The 17,592-nt window shown below is 46.9% G+C and overlaps 1 protein-coding gene across 2 annotated transcripts in view; it reads right to left on the bottom strand.

The window, feature by feature from the left end:
* Positions 1-17,592, bottom strand: part of Plxna2 (plexin A2) — a 201,349-nt gene that overhangs the window by 174,893 nt on the left and 8,864 nt on the right. For both annotated transcript variants that reach the window (XM_059281134.1, XM_059281135.1), the window contains exon 2: positions 351-1,614. In XM_059281134.1, the coding sequence (XP_059137117.1) occupies positions 351-1,538 (1,188 nt within the window). In that variant the 5' untranslated portion in view covers positions 1,539-1,614. The remainder of the gene's footprint in view (positions 1-350; positions 1,615-17,592) is intronic.

Consider the following 17,592-nt stretch of genomic DNA (forward strand, 5'->3'; position numbering starts at 1 on the left):
TGTTGAGATTACAAGTGTGCACCACCACATCGGGCTAGGCTGTTTTATGTGTTTGCTTGTCTTGCCTCACTAGTAGCTAAGCTCTCTGAGAGCATGTAGCTTAGTCATGCGGCTTAGCAGGCACCAAAAGCAGTACCTGGTGCACGGTAAGCATACAAAGGCATGTATTAATATTGATTTAATGAATCAGCAAACTTATCTCAAGAATGCAATGGAGGCAAGACTCTGCAATTGGTAGTCATCACCTGATTGCCTAAAACCCATTTTTTCTCCCAGGCTCTTACTGGCCCAGAAGCTGAGGGTACAAGGGTACAGAGAAATCAGGAGCAAAGTACATGGAGGTTCCTTACCGCCTTGGTACACTGTACATCCTTTCCTAGCAGCCAGTTGAGCTCCAAGTTGCCCTCTCCATGGTAGCAGGACTGCAGCCGCTCCTTGATCTGCAAGTTGATGGCCCGGATGGGGAAGGCACAGAGGGCAGAGTCATCGGGTGGGTGGTGGTACTGCTTCTGCCCCTTGGAGAAGATGGCAAATAGCACATCTTCATCACTGCTGATGTTGAAGGCCTGAGCTAGAGCTTCCCCAGGCTTTGCGAGGTAAGCTGCCTGCAGAAGGCGGTATTCTACCCCAGCACGTGTGCAGCCAAAGGGCAGGGACACATAGGAGTGGAACTTGGGGTCATCCTTGCAGAGACGCACGATTCTTGAGGTATAAAAGAGGTCTCCAGCTGAGTTGATGGCCACACCCTCGGGGGTCTCTGGCTGGACAGTGAGAAAGTAGACAAAACCACCACTGGCAAAGCCATAGATGTAGAAGATGTCAAAGTGGGAGACCAGGGCTAGGGTGTCCGAGGGGATCTTGATGAGGGAGGAGACAAAATCACTGTGAAGCTCATAGTCTAGCATGGCTGAAGACTCAGGGTCACGGGGTAGCTTGCGGCTGGACAAGGTAGGGAAGTAATCTTGCTTGCCATCCACAGCAGTGCCGATAAAAAGTTTGCCATCCTCCCCCTCAGAGCGCACAATCACACCATACATGGTGCCTGTCTTATTAACGCTGGACAAATAGTGTTCCTTCTTGTGTGATGGCTCCACCAGGATGAAGAGGTCATCAAGCCGCAGGAGCTTGCAAACACCTTGGTAGAGGCTGCCACAGGCAAGCAGGCGATTCTCAGAGTAATCGATGATCAGTAGTTTGTTGACATTGTTGGTGAGTGTGAGCACCTCACTGCAGGGCTGAACAATAAGGGGTGGGTAGCAGGCCTTGTTGTCCTCTTCTGGCCCTGTCTTGTGAGCCACCTGGATTGTGAGGTTGCCTGTCAACTTGTAGACACGGTTGATGGCCCCCACATACACAGCCCCTGTTCTTCTATGTACAGTCAAATGGTTAAAAGTCCAGTCACGGTTCTCAGAGTGGAAAGTGCTGAACTGAGGCATACCTGTGGTTCCACGAGCTAGCAGCAGCCAGGCCACTGAGAGCAGTACCACAGACAAGTTGTCAGCCTGCATGGCCCACAGCTGGGACCTCCTCTGCTCCATTCCGAGAGGGGCAAGGCTTGCTCGGACAGCTCTTCTATGTGCTACTCCACTTCTCTGGATCAGCTCTCACATGGTTCTGAAAAACGCAAGGTAAGGGGTCAGAATGAAAGTAAGTTCTACATGAACTGTGTTGCTTGACCAGGATTCTCAAATCCAGCTGGCCCTATGAGTCTCTTTTGCTACATTTCAGTTTTTCTATTTTTAACATATTTTCCCCTCTGAGGGATGCTAAGAGAATCCCATTATCATTGGTCTTTAGCCATTATGCTGTATAATACGCTTTTGTTTGTATGTTTTATTTACATTGTACAAAGCATCTCCATTTCAAGACATCGATTTTATCTCTCAGAGTGGTTAAAACTCACTCAGTCAGTGTTGATGTCAGGACTGAAATGTCTTCCCCATATACTCACTTTAGGACCCCTTATTCTAGTATGATATACCAATAACATTTCATCTTATCTCCGAGTCCCTTTACCTCACACTCCTGGGATCCTATACTTTCTTCTCATGCTCTGATATCCATAGGAAAGGAGAAGTGCTGGTCACCTCTGGTGGTGTTCCTCATTGTCCCTGAGGGAAGGGGATTTATGGAAAGTATGCTATTCCAAAAAGACTGGATTCCTAAATCTGCCATCCCAGAACCTGAAAAGCCCCTGAAATGGTAGATGAACCTATTCCTCTGTAGACAGTCATAGCCCCTGCCTCATGAGAGAGGAATAGATGGGTTCTAGGAACCCCTAAGCTCTTTTCTCTGTTGAGGAATACTTGGGCAGCAGTAGAGGAAGAGGATTAGGAGGGTCAATTTTATCTGGTCGCTGCTGGGGAATTCTGGCTGTTCAATCATCTGTGAGTTTAGCCCTGGGCCTTGATCACAGTACTTCAAGTTCAGCCTCCACTCTTGAATGCTTTGATCCTGTCTGCATTCCAAGAAGCTGTCCAGTAAGCAGAAAGGACCTCTGAGGACACCCACTAAGACCAGCATGGGGAGATCCCAGGCAAGGGGACAGAGGTCAGGAAACCAGTCATCCCTGGACAATCTTGCTTCCCATGACTTTTAGGATGAACAGCAGTTACTTAAAAGCTGCACCAGACGAGGCAGCAGCCATCTAGCTAAGAGAGCCTTTCTCAAGCTAAATAGAGTGCCTGGGCAACCTTGTTGACAAGTACTGACAGAACTCTGGGTGCACTGACGACAGGAATGGAAACACTCCAGGTAGGAAGAGAATTTGCTCCCAGGTAGCTTAGCAGAGGCCTGCCTGCCTGTTCTGTTCCCTCAACTCCCCAGTCTGGCTGGACTGAGTTATAACTAGTCTGACACCACCCCCACCCAGTTTTTCCCTGTATATTTAGAGATTCTCTTTCCTGTTCCTCCACTCTGCAGCATAGGTCTGCAGTCAGTACAGTGCCAGGGTGGTCTAACCTGACTCCATTTCTCCAGGGGGCCTCTGATGGGTGTTCTGGAGGTGATTCATGAGGTCCCAGGCTTCCTTGGAAAGAGGAAGGGCAGCGCAAGGCTGGGGCTGAGCTTAGCTACTCTAACACAGCCCTTCCGGCCTCACAAGCAAAGGCTCCCAATTCGCCCAGATTTCAGTTTGAAAAGCAAGTTATTTTTAGCTATGTCCTGAGGCCGGTAGCAGGACGTGAATTCCTCAAGAGGAGCTGCAGAAAGGAAATAACAGAATCCTCAAACTCTGCAGCTAAATGGGGACTTGCAGGAGGCCACACTGCATGGTCTTCTCTAGAATATGGGGCCACAGGTGGGCTCTCCTGCGACCACAAGCGGCTTTGGATGGAGGATGCAGCATGAGAACAGACTGTCCATTCAAGACGAGCTTTGCAGATGAGGCTGCCTGTCACCATTGCAAGCATAGGTGCTTGCAGGATAGACGTGCTCTCTGAAGCACAGTGGCACTGCATGCTCTTGCCTTCCCACTTCACACATCCACATACATGCCTGACCCATGCACAGCAGGAGGAGTCCAGAGAGTAGAGACTAGCATCTGAAGACACCGTCAGCCATCTCACTTCCCTCCTCCATGACATAGTTCAGTAGTAAGTGGCTTGAGGAACAAATCTGAGACATTAGCCTGATCAAGTCCCATTTCCATGTTTCTTGGAATGAGATAATGGCAGTACCTAGCTCTCTGGCTGTCATGGAAGTCAGTGCAGTATTGCAGGGGAACTTCTTAGCCTCACCACTGGTACCTGTTACAATATCACAAAGGCCTCTGATGGGAAATGGCACTGGAATCCCTGACTTCTCTTCTTGCTTATGTTTTTCTTTCCCATGGATGGGCATTATGTGGGGAACGTTGATCCCCCTGGCCCTGTGGCAGAGCTTATTTGGAAGGTTAGTGATAGGGAAAAAGAACAGACCCAGGCTAATTTTCTCTGTCATATTATAGCACAAGTCTCAACACAGCCTCTCTGAAGACATCAGGGAGGCTGCTGAAAGCTGGATTCTGAGTGGAAAAACTGGGCTAGTGATTAGAAGGCCTGAGGTCACAGAGCAGAAAGAAGTACAGAGAATTCAGGAATACTGGTCCAATGTCTGTCACACACAAATTTTATAGTGGGTATAGTGGTCTAGCATTTTCCTGAGTCTGTTTCCTGAGCTGTTATAACCAGCCAGTCTGTAAGATTCCTCCTTCTGGATGAGATGATGCCTTGAGGCCCATCTCCTTCAGTTCTTAGAGTCTGGGTTAAATAGCCACAGAGTTCCTTCTATACTGCCTGTGTAGCTGACAGGCTTTTCCAGCACATCTCTGAAGTAGGCCTGTTTGCTTTGTACCCCTCCACTGCATGATCCTGGTGACTAGTCAGGAAATTCATCCCCAGGCCCAGAGGCTACTCACCCTAGCAGCTGCTACTGGATACTGGGGTCCAGAGGAGACACTGTCTCCTGTGGTAAGGGATGGAAAGGTTTGATATCTCGAGGGCCACAGATTTATATGCCAAGATGGATGGAACCAAGATATGCTCTAAAATGGGTTCAGTGGTCAAAGGTCAGGCCACCCAGGTGAACTCAGGGTAAGGAGGGCAGCTACCTTTGTGCCTGTGAGAAGCAGAGTGTGGTATGCTTAAATGCTGGATGAAAGACTCAGATAGTTGGTGTTTGGTTTTTTTTGTTGTTGTTGTTGTTTTTTTTGTGGTTGTGGTTGTTGTTTTGTTTTGTTTTTTCGAGACAGGGTTCCTCTGTGTAGCTTTGCGCCTTACTTGGATCTCTCTCTGTAGACCAGGCTGGCCTCGAACTCACAAAGCTCTGCCTGCCTCTGCCTCCCAAGTGCTGGGATTAAAGGCGTGCACCACCACTGCCCAGCCAGATATTTGGTTTTAAGCAGAGCTTCAGCTGTGTGCACTTGGTCAGAGCACAAAGTCACTCTGGGATGCTCTCTCTCCATCTACCTGAAATGGGCTTAGCCCTGGGACCTGCCATGCAGGATTTGCATCACTGCCACAAGCCCTCAGCATAGCATCAACCATGTGCTCAGGAGGCCATAACCTTTATTACCAACTGATATTTCCAGCTTCTTGCTTTCCTCTACCATATGATCAGTTTCAGAACATCTACTCCATCCTCAGTTTGGCTGAAGCCTGTGACACTGTACAGTTAGTACTTTCTCTGCTAGTGCCAAACAAGAGTTTTCTTTTAATAAAATGCCTCTCTTTCCATCACAGTATCTCTCTGTGTCTAGTTCATGAAGTCAGCTGTCATATTCTGGGACTTCTCTATTCTACCAGTTTTCTTCTCCCTTCCCCAGTTCTCCATCAGGGACATATTGTCCTAGACTTCTGAGTCACCCACGGAGCCTCCCCAACATCTTCCCCATGGAGATTGTGATACCAAGTAGAGTTCACACTTGCTTCTGAGTAAAAGTAGGTGCCACTAAATATTTTATTTGCAGGTCTGATGACACCATCTTTCTGATTAGGATCCAGGCAGCAGGTGCTGGTGACAGCCACCTAAGGCATCTGATACCTTCCTGACCAGCTGGCATAAGTGTCAGTGGCAATCCAGGAAGGAAGTGAAAGTGAGGCATTTCCAGCTCAGCTCAGTGCAGAATTCCCTCCTCCCACCATTATTGCCCTTCCCAGGAGGTCTAGGTGCATATGCCTCCATGAGGTCACTAACCTCCCTTACCTCAGAGGAAATGGTGGCAGTAGGAGTTAGAATTGCATAGAACTTTGTGGTAGAGTCAAAGTGCATGCTAGATCTCATGTCACAGGACCCATGGGTAGTATCACCATCTCCACCTGCTCCATCCCTGTTGTAGCCTCCAGCATTATCATGGTACTGACAGGACTTAACTGTTCCCACTCTCTCACTGTCATCACTGTCACCTCTGGAACTGATAGAGCTCCATCATCCACACACCCTTGCTATCACAGTCATTGTTACCCCTAGTCACCTCCAGAACCACTGCAATATTGATAAAGCTTAACTGTCCCCATGTTTTCCATCACTGCTGCCATTGCCATCACTGTTACCTACAGTACCATATGATAACGAAAGAGCTCAGCCTTCCATATCCTACCACACATCACTGTTATTGTCATGTCATCTCTAGTGTCATCATGGTGCTGATAGAGCTCCACCACCCCAGATAGAGTCCACCATCCCAGCTTCTCCATCATTTTCATCATCGAAACCTCTAGCACCATCACAGTGCTGACAGAGCTCCACCATCTTCTCCCTACCCATCACCATCACCACTGTAACCACCAGCACCATCACAGTGCTGACAGAGCTCCACCATCTTCTCCCCACTCATCACCATCACCACTGTAATCACCAGCACCATCACAGTGCTGACAGGGCTCCACCATCTTCTCGCTACCCATCACCATCAACACTGTAACCACCAGCACCATCACAGTGCTGACAGAGCTCCACCATCTTCTCCCTACCCATCACCATCACCACTGTAACCACCAGCACCATCACAGTGCTGACAGGGCTCCACCATCTTCTCCCCACTCATCACCATCACCACTGTAACCACCAGCACCATCACAGTGCTGACAGAGCTCCACCATCTTCTCCCTACCCATCACCATCACCACTGTAACCACCAGCACCATCACAGTGCTGACAGAGCTCCACCATCTTCTCCCCACTCATCACCATCACCACTGTAACCACCAGCACCATCACAGTGCTGACAGAGCTCCACCATCTTCTCCCTACCCATCACCATCACCACTGTAACCACCAGCACCATCACAGTGCTGACAGAGCTCCACCATCTTCTCCCTACCCATCACCATCACCACTGTAACCACCAGCACCATCACAGTGCTGACAGAGCTCACCTTTTGCATCACTGTCATCATTGTAATGGTGTTTTCTGTCACCACAGTAGTAGTGATGCCTATATTGACCAGTCCTCTACCGGATGGTATACCCAGCAGGACCCAGAGGATCAAAGGGGAGAGATGGTGCAGGACAAATCTGGCGGCTCAGGGACTCCCTCATCCTCCTTCTTCCAAGGCAGAGGATAATCTATTCCCTCTCTAGATCTCTTTTATAGTCGGCTGGATTTGAAAGCTTTGTTTCAGGGTGGGCATTAAAGGACGTTTTAAGGTTACTCTAATCTACCACTTACCTCTGTTTTCACATAAAAAAAAAAAAAAAAAAACCACCACCAACAAAAACCCAACCAAACCCTACAGAAAGGAATTTACTTGTTCAGAATGATGCAAAAATCAGTCAGGGACAGACTATCTTGTAACACAAAGTTAATATTTCTTCCCTCAATGTTGGAAGTGGGTCCTGGGAGCTGGTTATATTGTTTTACCTGGAGGCTGTGCTGTCTAGGAGACAGAAGGTATCTTCCAATGTTGGATCCAGCACATGGCAGAAGGGAATGTGGTACTAGACTTGGCCCAAGAGCTGGTGCTGTGGATGGATCCCAAGAAGCCTAGGATGAGGGGTAGAGAGTCTAAAATATATGATTAGAATGGTCCCTGTCCAGCCCTGGACAATAGCCTCCTCTGACCTCCTCTAGCCTAGTCAGGCCCTCGTAAAAGTCACACCCAGGAATGGCATCTAGTTCCTGTCTTGGGAGCTCTGACGTCCTCAGTGTTCCATCTCTTTAGGTTACAGATAATTCCACAGCTGGGCCATATTTACTCTCAGCACAAAAAATTCCTTCTTCCAACAGAGTTGGAGCTGCAGCAGAAGGGACTGAAGTTTTTTTTTTTTTTAATAGAGGGTCTCTTTATATAGCTCTGAATATTCTGGAACTCACTACATAGACCAGACCAGGCTGGCCTTGAACTCATAGAGATCCACCTGCCTCTGTGATCAAAGGAGTGTGCCACCACACCCAGCTGAGGTAGGATATTAAGGGGGATAGCCCATCCCTAGGGTAGACTGCAGAAGAGATTGTGGTGGTTTCTGAAGTGGAGTATCATAGAGGGCTGTCAAGGGATACCCAGAGGCAAGGGTTTGGACCTGTGATGTCAGAAGACCTCACTGGGCTTCAGGTTTCAATAAACTAAAATCCAGGAGGAAGAAATTTCTGAACTAGAGATTTTGATATACATTCTACCCAATCTTCCCTTGGCACAATGGGGTTAGTGCAATGGAAGGACAGAAGGATGGCCTACCTCATAGTGGGCCAAGCTCACATTCCAGCACCAACCTCAGAGCTAGTCCAGGCATGTTGGTAGCACAAGGTGAGCAAGAGGGTGACTGCCCTGGGGACACTGATGGCTGAAAAGCCACAATTAGACTGAAAGAAGTTATCTGGTATTTAAATAATTATTAGATTGAAGGAATAATCATGGGTTTGAGCCGATTTTTTCCCCTACTGTCACCCTGATGGAGCCTATAATATTATTATTCAAATGGCCATGATTCTCACTGAGAAGAGACCATGGAGAAAGGGAGAATGGGGGAGGGAGTAGAGAATGTGATGGGGTGGGGAGAAGGCTCAATGAATCTCCTAGTGACAGGACTGCAGGAGGTACGATTAGTCTTTTTCTTATTTCAGCTGTCACTCACATAGAGACACCAAGATTGTTATTAGTGTATTTTATGCACAAGATTTAAAGGCAGAGGGGGAGGGAGGAGGGAAGAGGGAGAATTTTCTATAGAAAATAACAGGACCAAAGGAACAATTTAGATGTCATTGCTGTACCAGCTGCATGTGCTTCATTACTGGAATGTCATTTTCCTCAGAGACTCCAGTGTTATTCGAAGCTAAGTGGCTAGCCCTGGCCCAGAGCAGGGAGGAGAGGAGAGGGGGAAATCAGGGCTCTGATTTCTTCCTATCCCCTAAGAAGGTAGTCTGAGTGGTACTGTAGGCCCTCTTGCGTATTTCTAGAAAAATTGAGGGTAATAGTAACTACTCAGCTTTTCCCTTTCTCTATAGGAAGATGGACCCTCAGCTTTACTTTCTATAAGATGGAGTTGGGGTTAAACTAGATCTAGTCTCCATAGTCAAAAAACCAGAGGCAAGGCAGGGAGCAACAATGGGCTGTCTGTCCAGCATGGTGTCCTAAGCTCTGGTCTTTCAAAGTCCCCTGGATTCCATCAAGCTGTGTTTCCCTGACACTGGAGAGAGGCTGAATAACCAGGCACCATCATGGGGACTCAATTCAAGCCAGAAGGATGGGATAATGGCTTAAAGTCCAATTGTCTTTTCAGCCAATATTCCCATGTTGAGGTCCTAACCTCAAAAAACTTCAGAAAGTATCAAAGACTTCTAAATGAAGAATGAAGAATCTCTACTTCACTAACTAGGTCAATAGAAGGATAGAGGTTGGGTTCCAATCAATACAAACAGTATGTCCATTAAAATGGGAATGTAGGGGGCTGGAGAGATGGCTCAGCAGTAAAGATCACTGTTCGATGTTCCAGAGGATCAGGGTTCAATTCCCAGCACCCACATGGCAGCTCACAACTGCTTGCAACTCCAGTTCTAGGGGATCCAACACCCTCACATAGACATACATGCAGGCAAAATACTAATGCACATAAAATAAAAATAAATTATAAAAGAGGAGAGGGGAATGTAGACACAAAGAGAGGCATGCATGGAAAAATAACTCAAAGATATGTAAGGAGAAGACATTGTCTCTGATTGACAAGAGAGGCCTGGAACTTTCCCTCGCAGTCCTTGAGAGCAATACCTGTGAAAGCTGGATTCTCTCAGTCTTCAAAATGCCCTAAAATATGTCATTGATCCCACCAGCCTGGAAATCTTTGCTACAGCAGATAGAGCCAACCAATAGCAGGGAAGAGTCATGGATTTGAACGTCTTGGCTTAGGAATTCTCTTTATTTTTAAGGTGTGTGTGTGTGTGTGTGTGTGTGTGTGTGTGTGTGTGTGTGTCTCATGTTTACCATTGGAGCAGGAAATGCAGAGATACACAGTGCTGAACAGGTGTTCTGAAGATCTGAGGGCAGCAAGCTATGTCCTGCTTCCTACCTGCCCTAAGCAGTGCACAGAAGACCCACTGCTCTGCAGCAGAGTTTGGAATGAACCCCAGGATTTGCTAATCTGTGCTCTTTTGCTGGAGTAGGTTTTCCTCTTTGGGCCTCTCTTGTTCCCATCCTCCACTCCTACCTACACAGTGCTACTGTTACTTGCCAGCCCTCAGAACATGATGGGACATTGTGACTCCCAGGGATGGTTGCTATTCATTTCCACTCCAATTCTTTCTCACTGTGGATCCTGACCCAGGACCACTGTCCCTAACACCAGGGAGGGTTTTCTGATGTTTTCTTTCCCAGGTCTCTCTGAGTGTTCTGACTGAGCCCTGGAAACCACACCAGCTCTCCTGGGGCCTTAGCAAAACATCCACTGTTTGTCCTTTCCTCACATAGGCTATAAAAGTTTGAGTTGTCTCTCTGACTTATGAAGGATCCCAAGATGTGCACTCATTTGAGGGGTTGGTGTGGGATTGGAAGGTGGGGGTTCAGTTTCTTTCTGGGGTACTGACTGGGCTAGCTTTGCAAAGTCAAAACAAGATTCATTACCCTGGGGCCAGGAGCAGGGAGATACACTGCCTGACCTTGCAGACTTGCTCCATATGTCATGAGCCTGTCAGAAATCTCCCAGAATTCCCTTTATTATCTAAAGGTCGCCACCAGGGCAGAGCTGAGAGAGCTACATAGTATTAACTAAACTACAAGAGCAATCAATTTCAAGCAGCTGCCTTCCCTGCCACCTAACCTGCCCCCCTCCTTCATGGGGCTCTGCCCTCTTCAACCCCCTTTGGGGAAAGGACAGGGAAAAGCCTGTCTTGCTATGGCTATCTCTTGCTGGATGGAAAGAATCAGGATACATAGGCAGGTTCTGAGGCTTCGGAAGCTGATCCTGGGGGTACATCCATCCTCTGGAGTAAGGGTTACCAGAAAAGGTGGTCTACTGCTCCCTTGATCATAAGTGGGCCCCTGTGGAAGCCATCTTAGCAGTGAGTTCATGCTCTTGTAAGTATACTAGGTCAAAGCACAGAAAGAGAAATTCCTAGGGTCTTTCCAAAGGGAATAAAGTGTAAGCATGGGATGATGCTCTTGCTAGGTCAAATTCATGTTAGGAGACATCAAATCCTAAGGGCCATGAACAGGATGATCACAGAAATAAGACCAATGAAGGAAGAATGGCCACTGCTGCGATTCTTTATTATTTACCAGCTATATTTCCTGCTACTGGGAATCTTGTCATCTCAGGTTTGTAGACTGTCCACAGTTAGCAGATAATGAAGCCAAGTTGACCAGGCTGAGCACTTTGGGTAGTGTCCTTAGGTGGGAGACACAACTTCACAGGGCCAATGTGTTTCCCCCAGAATTCCAAGTGGACTACATTTCTAAAATTTACTTTTCAGCCAAACCCTCTTATCACAAGTCTTGGGAAAAAAAAAAAAAAAAAAAAACAACTCACCATAACATTAAGTAAAACTTGGCGAGTATTTTATCTGAGACTACACAGTCCCCTTTAAACTTACCCTTAGTGGTCATTTATTACCTGTACTTCAGTTACAGGTAGAGTCTGGAGTGTTCTGTGGTAAAAGGCTTGAGAACAGGCAGTCACCGTTCAGAGCAACCCAATATTTTCTAGTGGGGAGTAAGAGACAGTTTTCTTCTTGCCCCTCTTTATTGTATAGGGAAAGCCTGCATCTCTTAGAAGAATGAAATGGGGCAGGAAAGCAGGGTTACAAATCTCCCACTTTCATGATGAAACAAATTGCAGTTATTCTACATAATACTATATTATGCTGCCATTAAACATAATGTTTTCAGAGAATGAATGACATAATTTCAGTCCACACCAGCAGGAGAAGAGAGAAACAAAAGGTCAGGAAAGAATAAGCCAGAGAGAGTACCTGGCTATCACTTCATACTCTACCCCATTCTCTATTGACTTGACTAGAAGACCCATAGTTATGATCCCAAAGTTTGCCACAGCTTTTTCTTCTAAGAGGATAATGTTGCTACTTTTCCTCCCACCCCCTTCCCACCAGAGGACCAGGTGAGGCACTTTTTGCTTCTTCTCACAGACCATTCTTTCTGCCCTTGGTGGCCTCAGGCCTGATGAATTCCAGGAAAAAGGAGCTTGTTCCATTCCTAATGCCTGTCTTTATGTTAGGAACAGTAGCCACCATCACTGCTGGTTTAGAGCGTCCACATATAGAAGCTAGGGCTCCCCAAAGTCCAGAAGGGTTGCTTCAATCCCTGAAAACCCAGCATTGCCTTCTCCAGGATATTATTTGTATAATAGTCATATCATTACCACCCAGGCCTTCCTTTGTGCCAGACTCTACTGAAAGCCACCTGCATCTAAGACCCAGGCTCACACATCCTACAAGGGGTCCTGTCTCTCAGAGCTCTTGGACCATGCTGCCAGGCACATGGGCAAAGCAAGGAACTCACTGTGGAAATACCTGGCACAACTCCCCACTGCTGCCCAGAAAGGCTTCAACTCCTGGATGCTCAGGTTCCTGCCTGCCCCTCCTGCTGGCTGCTCCGGCCTTTTTTTCCTCCAGCCTTTACTGCCTACCTCTCTGAGAGTGATTTCACTCCCAACACCGTCCCTATAACCATTGTCTCAGTTTGTTCTCTATGGAGCTCTCTTCTCAAACCTCCCTCCACATTCTGTATCACCCTATTCACCTTCCACAGCACTTCCACTCATCTAAAGACAGTGGGAAATTCTGGTTTCAGCACCTACTACATCCATCAAAGTACAGTACTGACTCCTTTCTGTGTGACAACATCCAGTCTCTCCAGTGGGATAGACATTCTTTGAGGGCAGAACTTATATCTGGTACTTGCTGGACTGCTCTGCAACACAGGCATGCTTTCACTCAGAAATGCACTCAGTGTGATCCTGAACAGTGCAGAGAAGTAAATGAACAGTTTTTCTCAGCTGACACTATCCTTGATAGTCTTCCTGGAGAAATGGTTTGATCTATCTGTTGTGCTTGGTTCAAACATGTGCCATAACTGATCATTTGGAGCTCATGGAGAAGTAGGTGAACAGTTTAGAAAGGATTCCAGCTGTTGTTCACCTTGAACTTACGGATGAGAATCATTGGTTAAGTGGAGAAAAGGGAGAGAAGGAGAAAGAATGGATCATACTAGCTTGTGCAAAAAGTCTTGGCAAAAGAACTCTAGTGCTATAGGCTATAAAATAATACAAGAAGCGTATATTGATAAAAATATGGTAAGTTGGTCACACAAAGTGATCAAGAGCAGAATAGTCAAGGGAAGGTCCTCTAGGAAGGTTCAGAACAAAATATGTCCATGAGGAAGTTACAGCAACTCACTGTGGTACTTGCTGCAGAGAAAATGCATGGTCTTTGGAGACAGACGTGTTCAAATCTTACTCTCTCTAACTGGGTTATCTTGCACATGAACCTTTGGAGGGAGAGAACCTTACTTTACTCTCTGTAAAAAGGTAAGAGGGTTGTGGTAAGAATCAAGGAGACAAGGATAAGAGGTGTTTTGTAAACTCTACAGCCCCAAGTTATTATTTTTTTGTGTATTTTTGAAGAAATATCGCCATCTCATTGGCATCAGTGGCTGCTTAAAGGTCAAGATGCTGCATTCCAGACTGGGTGAGAGGTTATCACCTAGCACTTTGATTTGGAGACTAACTCTCTTGGACTTAATCAATGTTGCAGGTCCTATCCTTTCTGCCCTGCTGACAGTCTTCTGGTTGTACCATGTCTGGGTCACCCTCACATCCTCATGGCCTTTGAATAAGTCAAGACGGAAAGGAGGCAGAGGAGGAGCTGAAAAGACAGCCCACCAGGCAGGAGCTCACATTCCCTGACCTCTTCCACACAGTGTTTGCTCATTACATAAAAGAAATTTCTCTTTTATCCTATCTCCCCAGCCTCTCTTCCCCAGTGTTTTTTCCTGAACGAAGAGCCAGCCTTAGAAAAGGAGTCAACTCTTTCCCAAGGAAGCTGATTATACAGCCTGCTCCTTTTCACCTTCAGTTCCCATTATTTTTTCCTTTGAGGCTCTGGCTCTTGCAGAACAGATATTGTCAAGCCAGCCTGTCTTAGGTAGCAGACAAGTTCACATTCATATACCCAGCAGAGGAGGTAACATGAAGCTAGGTAAAAGTGATTAGTGGAGATGGAGGGATGGGTGGAATTCCTGGCAGAAGTCTGTCTTTTTTTAGGATCTCATCTGTGCCAAAATACACAAGTACCCAACCTGGAGGATCCTTCCCTATCTGAAGTGCCATCAGTTCTTGGTGAGGGAACAGGGAAACATACTTTGGATGCCTTTGAGGCCTTATCGTTTCTAGACAGACATATCAAAGTCTAGGGCCATGGGAGAACTTGGGGTTGCAAGGGATGAAAAGAACTCCCTAGTGAGAACTAGGAGAATCGGGCCCAGGATGATGAATGGGGTGTGAGAGCGAAGCCTGGAAAAGGGTAAACAGGCAGGAGGTAGCCCGAGAGATGGGGAGCTAAGGGTGAAGAGAAAGAATGTGCCAGGGTCAAAGAGCAAAGAAAATGCCCCTGCCGTGACAGCCTCAAGATCCAGTGTATTATTCCCAGGCAATGCTTGTGCATGGATGCCGCTTCCCTCACTCCACATGTGTGCAAGTCAGCCCTCTCCCAGACATATTCAAACCCTTTAATAAAACCTTTCTTCTTATGAGTTGTTCCATTTCTCCAAGGAGCTCTACTTTACAAAGTGATTGCTGTTCCTTGAGACACATCATCCCACTCATATGCTGTAAGTCTGTGAGGGCCAATGGCCTTAGCATCACCACTTCACAGGTAATAAGACTTGGGGATAGTACAGGTTAACTGTTTTGGTTAAGGTTCTAGATGTGCATGAAGACTTGGACTCTGAGCTTTGTGTCCAGAGTTGGGGATACCTGTAGTCGAAGGTTTTTTCTGGAGAGCCTGCCCTCCCCGCAACCACAACCCCTGAGGTCCAGATGAATCTCTCTTACTTGTGTTCCTGCAACCACTCAGACCCAAGTAAACATATAGAGGCTTATATTATTTACAAATTGTATTGCTGATCTGCAGCACCAGCATCCAAGACCATGAGGTAGCCAAGAGAGAGCGAGCACATACTTATCACAGGTCTTAAGGGGTCCCCATCTCAGTCACACCCACGGGGGGGGCGAGGGGGGGGACAAGTATCTAGCAGTTACCTGCTGCCTACTAGGGGTGGTGCTTCAGGGGTAAAGCACAGACAGCCACACCTACAGATACCTTGCTACCATCCTTTGGGAATGAGGATTGGGTTTAAAAGGTGTCACTGAGTTGAATTCTTGGGAACCTCTGAGAGCTTCTGACCAGCCATCAAATGCCACTTGGCCCAGATCTAGCTGATGAGAAGGAGCGCTGGGGTTGCTGGAGCCTATAGACAATCCCAGGAGCTGCATGGGTGTTGGTGGATGAAAAGAGTCCAGTGTGTTAATGCATGCACTCGGAGACTATTGTGCCAAATTCCCCTTCTCAGCCTGACCTTCCCTGTGGGCAGGAAACCTGCTGCCAGCTCCTTTCTGAAGACCAAGTCTCTGCAGCCAGCCTAAATTGTAACAGCTCCTGCCTACTGCCCTGGGGCTTCTCTCCCCATTCACCTCTCCTAGCTCTCAGCCCCACCTCCTGCTTTTCAATCCCCAGACATGGCAGATCACTGATTAATTCAAGGCTGTTTAATAACTCTTCTATTTCAACAAGAAACAAGCTGTCTTGTTTTCTTTATTTTTAACACTGACTTTCATTTTTTTGCTAAGCATCTTACTGTCATTTAAATTTCTCTGTCTCCAACCAAGCTGATAATAGACTGGAGTGAGCAGCTGCTTCAGTCTTGTTTATGACAATGATTAGAAGTTAGAGCCTGTGCTAGCTGAGAATTGACCAAACCTCAGTTCAGCAGCTCTGCCCCTGCATGTCAAGAGAGTGCTAATTTTAACATGATTAGTAGAACTCTGGCTCCAGGGGAAACCAGGGTTAATCCCAGCCCAGCCTTCCTAGCACCCTGCTTTAAGGCCAGCTATGGTGGCAAAGTTGTGAGAACTAACTCTACTTATTTGGGAGTTATGTAGCTGGGGATCAGTTGTTTGTACCTGAAACTGCCCTGTTCTTTTCAACAGCCTTTCCTCCAGTTAATTTAATGAGCAGCAAACAACAGACTCCCACTTTCAGGGCCAGAAGTGGGTAGAGGACTCAGCAATCAGCAAGCTTGCCATTCTATCCTGCCTTTCATACACTCAGAAACATTTCCCAAATATTCTACACATGACACCTATTTATTTTTTAATCCATTAAAAACAACTCATCACTGGAGACCTGATCATCTTTTAACTGTAGCTTGGTTTCACCAAATGATGCAGATCGTGTCCTCTATGGATGGCCTCTTCCTGGGTTGGATGTCTCTGATTCATGTCTCTCTTCTATTTTCCCACAATATCTATAATTGTATTGTATGTGTGCACACGCTCTCTCCTACAACACTGTCAGCTCCTCAAGAGCCAGAGTGGTGACTTACCTTCTTTCTATCAGCCTATGGCACATATTCTGTAAACATTTATTCAATCAAACTCAATTAGGCAGTACCATGTTCAAACTCCTTGCAAGTAAAGTACATTTCTCCTATCTGGATAGATCCTTGCTGAAGCTTTCATTTCTCTCTGGATCAATGTTTTGGCCCTTCCAGTGCACAAGCCAGCAGTCAGGGGCCTCCACTTCCCTTAGCTCCCTACCCCCAAGGCTTCACATCACAGCTAGGGGAACACTGTGACAACAATGTAGGGGGTATGTAGCAGAAGCCAGAGGTCTGAACCAGTCATCTGGATTATATTCCCCATCCATCCCCATCTCTAAGGGCCAGAGACTGGGAAAGCCTACAGATACAGAGGGCAAAACCTTGGTGGCCTGACACTCCCTGCCTCTTGCTCCTCTGCAGGCAGATCCCTGAAAGTCAGAGCTCTTGGCCTGTGCCTCCCAGCCAGCAATCTGCAGGCAGCTGCTGGGGTCATTGTCTCAGCCTCTTCAAGTTGTGAATGCTGAGTCTACAGAGACCGAAACACAAACAGTGGCCACAGTGCCTCTCAGGAGGGAAAGGCCGCCTGGCCTTGCCAGAGCCATTGACTGTGCAAATAGCAAGACTGGAGATGGATGTAGGAAAGCTGGTTGGAGCTATTGAAAAGAGGGGGAGTCTTTCTCCCCATACTGCTCAGTGCCAGTAGGAGCTGTGGATGTGTGTTAAAGGCCAGCAGATGGGCAGAAAAGAGGCGTGGTGAGTCCTCCTGAGGATACTGCCTCATCGTGAGCCGTGTATCTAGCCAAACCCAGGAATAGAGAGTTGAGGATGTCACTGAGTACAGGATGGGAGCAAGAGGCTGGAGAGAGAAGAGATCAGGTAGGCAGGTCTAGTGGGAAGGGACAACTGGAGTGCAGTAAATAATGACTTGCTGTGTGATACAGGGCAATCTACTGCTCTGTTTGGTCTTGGGTTTCGTAGCTGTTATTTGAAGTTAAATTAAAGCTATTTTCAAATACTTAAACACTTCCCAAGTGTTCTACACATCACATCTGTTTATTTTAATACATTAAAA

The sequence above is a fragment of the Peromyscus eremicus genome, chromosome 15 (assembly GCF_949786415.1).
Source record: "Peromyscus eremicus chromosome 15, PerEre_H2_v1, whole genome shotgun sequence".
Lineage (NCBI taxonomy): Eukaryota > Metazoa > Chordata > Mammalia > Rodentia > Cricetidae > Peromyscus > Peromyscus eremicus.